We start from the raw sequence: 7,500 nt of genomic DNA on the forward strand, positions 1-7,500 counted from the left end.
GGGAGGGGGGGGGTGAGTGTTACGGATGTCAGAACTGATGTGCAGGAGCTATTTGAGGAGGACGCGGCGCACGCACAAAGAGGAAAATGGGATGATTGTTATATAAGAAGCTGTGCTGGAGTTATGGCGAGGAGGATGGCGCTGTGGGAATAATCGGGAACCTGTGAAGTATAGAAAAGAGGGCGGAATCGTTGCAGATTTTGCCATGTGCGAATGAGACCGATTTGCCTCAGAGAAATCTCCGCAGTGACAGGAGCTTCACAGAGGCCCAGGCGGTGTCATTAGGGCAGTGCCACCGGCGAACCATCTTTCAAGTAGATAAAGTAGACATCCCTCTCATCCGCCGCCCTCCCGAACGCCCACCACGACAGAGCCCGACGCCCCCCGCCTCGCGCCCTCGAGACCCTGCTGGTGGCGCTGAAGTGCTGCCCCGGGGGACTTCCGCGGGAGGAAATGAGATGTTTATTTGTACTTTATTAACAGACGAACTGTCGGAGCTTCAGTGCTGGAGGAAGGGAAAGGAAAGTGATCTTTATGAATAGACTGTATACGGTGTAAACAATGTGACAAGGGCTGGCGGTGTCACAACCCCAGCTGGCACAGATGGGTCTAACCCTGACAAATGTAACGGAAGTCGACCTGCGCCCAAGGCTTACGCAATCTGTACTTTCTTTTCGATTCGGTTATCTTATCATTTTGATTTATACATGTCTATTTTTAGTTACGCATTTTCCCCCATTATTATTTTTTTAGTTACGTATTTTTTCCATTATTATTTTTTAGTTACGTATTTTTCCCTATTATTATTTTTAAGGAACGTATTTCTTCCGTATTTATTGTTAAGTTATGTATTCCCCCCTATTATGCTCTTCACAATTTGTGTCATTCATTCCTGTTTTCCCATTTCGTGTTTATTTCCCTCCCTCCCACCTCATCATCACATTATTGTTATAATTATTATTATACTGTTATTATTATTATAATTATTATTATATTGTTTTTATTATTATTGTAATTATTATTATACTGTTATTATTATTATTATTATTATTATTATTATACTGTTGTTATTATTATAATTATTATTATACTGTTATTATTATTATTATTGTTATTATACTGTTATTATTATTATTATAATTATTATTATAGTTATTATTATTATAATTATTATACTGTTATTATTATTATAATTATTATTATACTGTTATTATTATAATTATTATACTGTTATTATTATTATTATTATTATTATTATTATTATTATACCTCACTCGTGCCCGATCCCTTGACCGACGGTGGGTATCAATTGCACGTGGAATGAGACATAACCAGGCCTGCAATTGCAACAGGTGCGGATTGACGCAGGGCTGCTCCATGCCCGTCAACAGCGAGATCTTCGGAGACAATTGCCCGGGCACCTACAAGTACATCGAAGTCCACTACAGTTGCGTCATAGGTAAACGTCTTCGGATGCTCAGGGCGAAGGACCTCCTCGAAGGAAGTCCTCGAAGGGGGAGGTCCTCGTCGGTCTTGACGCTTGGGTTTCGGTGGTGGATTTGTGTGTCTGTGTGTTCGGGGCTACTAATACTACTAATACTAATACTGTAATGTCGTTTTACTAAATAGATAAACGAGTAGATTGACTAACATTTCCCGCAGGTTATGTTCGTCGCTGATGCTGATGCTGCTGATGCTGAAGTGACGCAGATGCTTTTTCGTTTTTTCTTTTTTTGGCCCGTATTTTGTTCGTCTTATTCCTCCCGGTTCTCGTTTGTCTCGACTCGTTTTTCGTCTCTTTTTCTCGACTCTTGTTCTCCTCTCTTCTCTCCCGGCTGGAATGTTTGGAGTGTTTGAGGAAGCGAGCGTGTGGTAGAGAGGCACAGGGCTGACTCGATGCTATCGCTGATTTACGGGGAAATTGTCTAGTATTTGGACATTTTACACGGACAATTATCTTCTTTTAAGATAGTTTATGGCGTCATAATCCCCAGACTGACGCGACGAGACCACGGCTTAAAAATGTAGATAGATCGTGCGCCCCGAGGGTCCCCCCCTCCCCCCCCAGAGCGTGATAAATTTCAATAAATGCGTTCTGTAGCTTTGTTAATATCTGGTAATGCTACAGCCCGGGGGAGAGAGGGGGGGAGGGGGAGGGGTGGGGGTCTTGGCCAGAACCTGCGTCTCCCTCGAAAAGAAAAAAAGAAAAAAAAAAAGGAATTTCTAACACACGGGTGATTCCTCCTACCTCGCCATGAATAACTTACCGATAGTTGACGGTTTACGAGCAATTAATTATTTTAAAATGTAATATGCAATTACGATCACGCCAATTCCCGCAAAAAAAAGAGAGAAGTGTCGGAGCCGAAACGTCGTGAGGTGGAGGGAGATGAGGGGGGAGGAGGGGAGGAGGAGGGAGGGGGTGGAGGGGAGGAGGAGGGGCTCGTGATGTGGACCAAGGAGTTAATTGTCTAGCCAAAGGTGTGCGGAGCCGACACTATTACTGCTCTCCATCCCACCTTAACATCTTCTCCCTCCCTCCCCCTTTCCCTTCTTCTTCTCTCTCTCTCTCTCTCTCTCTCTCTCTCTCTCTCTCTCTCTCTCTCTCTCTCTCTCTCTCTCTCTCTCTCTCTCTCTCTCTCTCTCTCTCCCTCTCCCTCTCCCTCTCCCTCTCCCTCTCCCTCTCCCTCTCCCTCTCCCTCTCCCTCTCCCTCTCCCTCTCCCTCTCCCTCTCCCTCTCCCTCCCTCCCTCCCTCCCTCCCTCTCTCCCTCTCTCCCTCTCTCCCTCCCCCCGGCCGCGTATCCTCAAGGGTGGGCAGCTTTGTCTGTGTGATGGATGCTCTCTCGTTATCTAATCCAGGAGCCACTCGTGTCGTAATGTGATCGTATTGAAATTGATATTCAGGGGCCGGTCCGGGCCTTCGATAAGCATCCCGGAGACTCTTAAGCCTCCAGACGCGTATCTTAGGAGGTAGGAGGAGGAGGTAGGAGGCATCCATAAGCCCGAAGTTTATTTTCCTGGGGCCTGACTGCGGAGTTCTCGTACCCCTGGCACCCCCCGCCCGCCCCGCCCCGCCTCCTGGACGCCAGCTGGGGTGATGGGCCATTATTAAAACTTCACTATTTAAGATGAACGTTTCGTCCACCTCTATCGCGCCCCCCCGGACAATTTACGAGACTATATCATTACAGATTTATATACTGGCCGTAGTAAAGGTTAATTCTAGCCATTCACGCTGGGGTCGGAGCGGCGGCGGGGCGGGTAGGATGGTCGTGCAGAGTCGTACCATAAAGTTAATACCTCGCACCTTGTTCTTCTGCCACACTACCTTATCGCCGCAATCAATGGCTCCGCTCTCTTATCGGCGCCACGTTGTCCTTAATCCCACTTCTGCCAAGGGTTGTATCATGGGGCTCTTCCTCCTTCATCATGGACGAGTTTTAGTAAAACCGTCTTACCTCGTGTTTCCGCGCGCGAGCCTACGTACGTACGTGTGTGTGTGTGTGTGTGTGTGTGTGTGTGTGTGTGTGAGAGAGAGAGAGAGAGAGTGTGTGTGTGTGCGTGTGTTTCGCAAGCACGCGAATGCGCAGCCAGCTTCTATCTCTCTGTATGGTTTCCCTATATATATGTAGAACCTAACCAATCAACCAGTCGCGTTGCAATGTGAGTAAGGTTGCTTCGCTCAAAATTGTTTTCCCTTCGCAAGCTGCTCGGGAAAGCCGTCTTGCACCATCGAGGCCAACACGGCTCGCTTCGGGGACGGCTGCCCTGGTACGCACAAGTACCTGGAGGCGCATTACAATTGCATCACAGGTAATACACGCCCTCCCTTCTCCTTCGCCACGCCCTCACTCTCAGTATTTGACTCTCTCTAACTTAGTTCCTCCGGCGCTGTCCCGAGGGCTAAGAGCTAGACCGTAGATTTGCATGTTATTTGAGAGGGACTTGCTAAGATAAAGCAGTCCTGGATGTAGTACATTCTTCTAACTTATGTACGATTGAGTTTGTATCTACTAACATACCTCTAAGCCATCAATTACTCTCAGAAATTCTGTTAAATAGTTTCTAATGGGCGGCCAACAAGCGCCTCCGCAATTTGTCGCAACACGAGTTTCGCTCCATCAGCTATTCATGTTGAATCGTTTAGTAGTTGAGACAAACTATAACGTCATTAGAGCCACATCAAAACGGGCCTCGCTTAGACGTAAACTTTGCCAGCGTTGTGAGAGGCGGTGCCATTTGCATGTTAATGTCGCGTCGGAGCATGGGGCGCTGGCACTGTCCTCCCCCTGGCACTGCCCTCCCCCTGGCACTGTCCTCCCCCTGGCACTGTCCTCCCAAGGCCCTGCCCTCCCCATGGCACTGTCCTCCCAAGGCACTGTCCTCCCCCTGGCACTGCCGACCCCCTGGCACTGTCCTCCTAAGGCCCTGCCCTCCCCCTGGCACTGTCCTCCCAAGGCCCTGCCCTCCCCCTGGCACTGCCCTCCCCATGGCACTGTCCTCCCAAGGCACTGTCCTCCCCCAGGCACTGTCCTCCCAAGGCCCTGCCCTCCCCTTGGCACTGTCCTCCCAAGGCCCTGCCCTCCCCCTGGCACTGCCCTCCCCCTGGCACTGCCCTCCCAAGGCCCTGCCCTCCCCCTGGCACTGTCCTCCCGAGGCCCTGCCCTCCGCTTCCTCTCGGGCGATCTGAATTTTGTCTAGCTCTTGTTCGTTTGTCTCAAGCAGTTTGATTGATAAGATGATAATTAAGGTTATTTCAAAGTAGCGTCATTAATGATATTAAAGTTATGATTTCAAAGTAGCGTCATTGAGTTGTTGGATTTAACTTCGCATGGTTAGTATGGAATATGTGATCTATTTACAAACAGTTCACATAACCAGACTCGCAGGTTTCTATTCTGTCCAAGACATATTTTTTAGTTTTGGAGCATAATTTGAAATGTGTGTTCCTTGCAGACGCGACCACCACCACTACCTCCAGGCCGCGGCCGCCGTGGTACATGCATACGAGAGCCCCGATTAGGACGCCTCCGACTCTGTACGCGAACTACAGTACAACCACGACGACCACCCTCCCGCCATCCACCACCACATCCACCACAACAACCACAAGCACGACCACCACCACCACGAGCACCACCACCACCACCCAGGCTCCTGACTTGGAACCGCAAGGTCAGGAGCCAGCGGAGGGCCCCGAGGCCGAGGCGCCCGCTACAGCACCCATGGAAAACGCCACGTCTCCCGCTGCTCCAGTTATGCCGTCGTCTTCTACAGTATCTACCTCTACCTCTACCTCTACTGTTATCCCGAGTAGCTCCTCGACCCCAGGTAGTAGCACGCACTCGCCGCCCGTGCCTCCGCCGCGTGTGGATGGGGACTATGAAAATCCATACTGTCCTCCCTCGTTTGCTCGCGGACTCTACTGGAACTGGACTCGCAGCGGGGAAATTGCGGTACAGCCGTGTCCAGGGGGCGCCTCCGGATGGGCGAGGCGCTCGTGCAAGACGGTGGACTGGGCGGGTCCTGCTGACCTGAGCGAATGTCGCAGCGTCTGGCTGGCCACGCTCGAGACCCGAGCTAATTCTCACGATTCGCTGATCGGCGTGACGGCCGACTTGGCGAAAGTGACAGAAAATAAAGCTCTGTACGGCGGCGATCTGATCACCACGGCTCGCCTCCTCTCCACGCTGGCCACCCTCATGGCGGACGATCTGGATGACTTCCCAGAGCCGCGGCAGCGCCAGGCCGTTGTGACGGAGATGCTGCAGTCGGCGCTCGCTACGGGGTCTGCCCTGCTGGCGGCAGGGATGGCAGGTCCCTGGGGTGACCTGGCTGTGAGGGAGAGACGCCACGCCGTGACGCAGCTCATGGTGGCCCTGGAAGAGGCGTCGTTCCTTCTGGCCGATGTCCTGCCTACGGGCACGGAAGCGGTGCACCATAAGTCTCACGTGCTGGCGTCTGCGCGGGCTGTCACGGCCGATGGGTCCTCTGTGGCATTCCCTTCTGCCCAAGATCAGACTGTGGACTGGGGCTTCACCGACTCCGTCGCCCTCCCCCCTGAGGCCATCCTCGAAAACAATGATGGCGGCACGACGAGAGTTGTGTTTCTCACGTACCAGCACCTGGAGGACCTGCTTGCGCCGGGCTCGGAACCTCTTGGCCATCGGTCAGGAAACATCACACGGCTAGTGAACTCGCGTGTCGTGTCAGCGTCACTGGGTCACGGTCGCCACATTCAGTTGCCTGAGCCCGTTACTCTCACTTTCTCGCTGTTGCGACAGGAGAATGTGACTCGCCCCGTGTGTGCCTTCTGGGACTACACCACGTCAGCGTGGAGCGACGAGGGTTGTCGCGTCATGTTCCACAATCGCTCGCACGTCACTTGCCAGTGCGATCACCTTACGAACTTTGCCGTTCTGATGGAGAAGTCCACCGGTGGAGCGGCGGAGGATCCACAAGCAGCCTTGCGCATTTTGGCTTATGTTGGGTGCGTCGTGAGCCTCGTGTGTGTGGGCGGGTCTCTGCTGGTCTTCTCGGTCTTCCGAAGCCTGGCCTCCCCCCGAACTGCTGTGCATAGACATGTGTGCATCTGCCTCACCGCGGCCGAACTGGTGTTTCTTGTCGGGGTGTGGAGGACCGACACCCCAGTGCTGTGTGGCGTGGTGGCCGGCGTCCTGCACTACACGGTTCTCTCGGCATTCGCTTGGATGTTCATGGAAGGTACGTGGCTGACTCTTTTGTTTTTGTAAATTGGTCATGATGATAATTGTTTCCTGCCCTCGCTAACGTGGCAAGAGTTATATTTCGACTATCTTCTCTTACAGGTGTTCACGTTTATATGAGTGTTGCTCGAGCAGTAGAATGCGATTCTCTGCGACTGCGGTGGTGGCATTACACCCTGGCCTACGGCCTCCCGCTCCTGGTGGTGGCCGCCGCTGCAGTTGTGGACCCCTTCAGCTATGGCACCGATCAGTATTGCTGGCTCAGGACTGACAACTACTTCGTGTTCTTCCTCGTCGGGCCGGCGCTGCTGCTGCTGGCGGCCCACGTGGCCCTCCTGGCGGCCGCCCTCGTGTACACCTGCAGGCTCTCCCCGGACGACGCCCTGAAGACCAAGGAGATGGCACGACTCGACTCGACCAGGTACGTCGGACGGAATTCCTTTCCTGTGAACTGGAATAAAGACAGTTTCATCTCTTTCCATTTATGTTTTTTGGTTAGAGCTCCTCAGTAATTGGACTTCCGTTCAGATGGATTAACACTCATTGCACAAGGCCCCGATGTCTCACTATATACTGATATCACTGACCCTTCCATGCCTCACAATGTAGGCCTGTGCCTACTGTACGAACTAACAGAACTTCTATTCTGTAGATGTTAGTCCCCTGCCCCTCGACCCCCACCTTGTCCCCATTACTTTAGCATCTCTCTAAATCCACCCAATTTATCTCACTGGCAGCGGCGTCTATACCAACGCTCTCCAACACCGACTCTAC

General features: G+C 51.9%; 1 protein-coding gene across 9 annotated transcripts in view; it reads left to right on the top strand.

Moving 5' to 3' along the window:
- Window positions 1–7,500, top strand: part of LOC113800403 (latrophilin Cirl) — a 269,428-nt gene that overhangs the window by 252,584 nt on the left and 9,344 nt on the right. For 5 of the 9 annotated variants that reach the window (XM_070121772.1, XM_070121778.1, XM_070121770.1 and 2 more), the window contains 4 exons: window positions 1,353–1,459; window positions 4,958–6,724; window positions 6,829–7,147; window positions 7,464–7,500. The exon at window positions 7,464–7,500 is cut by the window's right edge and continues 8 nt beyond it. In XM_070121772.1, the coding sequence (XP_069977873.1) occupies window positions 1,353–1,459; window positions 4,958–6,724; window positions 6,829–7,147; window positions 7,464–7,500 (2,230 nt within the window). Of the gene's footprint in view, window positions 1–1,352; window positions 1,460–3,707; window positions 3,815–4,957; window positions 6,725–6,828; window positions 7,148–7,463 lie in introns of all 9 variants that reach the window. The other 4 variants (XM_070121774.1, XM_070121777.1, XM_070121775.1 and 1 more) reach the window with 2 other exon arrangements.

This window comes from Penaeus vannamei, chromosome 5, assembly GCF_042767895.1.
Source record: "Penaeus vannamei isolate JL-2024 chromosome 5, ASM4276789v1, whole genome shotgun sequence".
In the NCBI taxonomy this organism is placed as follows: domain Eukaryota; kingdom Metazoa; phylum Arthropoda; class Malacostraca; order Decapoda; family Penaeidae; genus Penaeus; species Penaeus vannamei.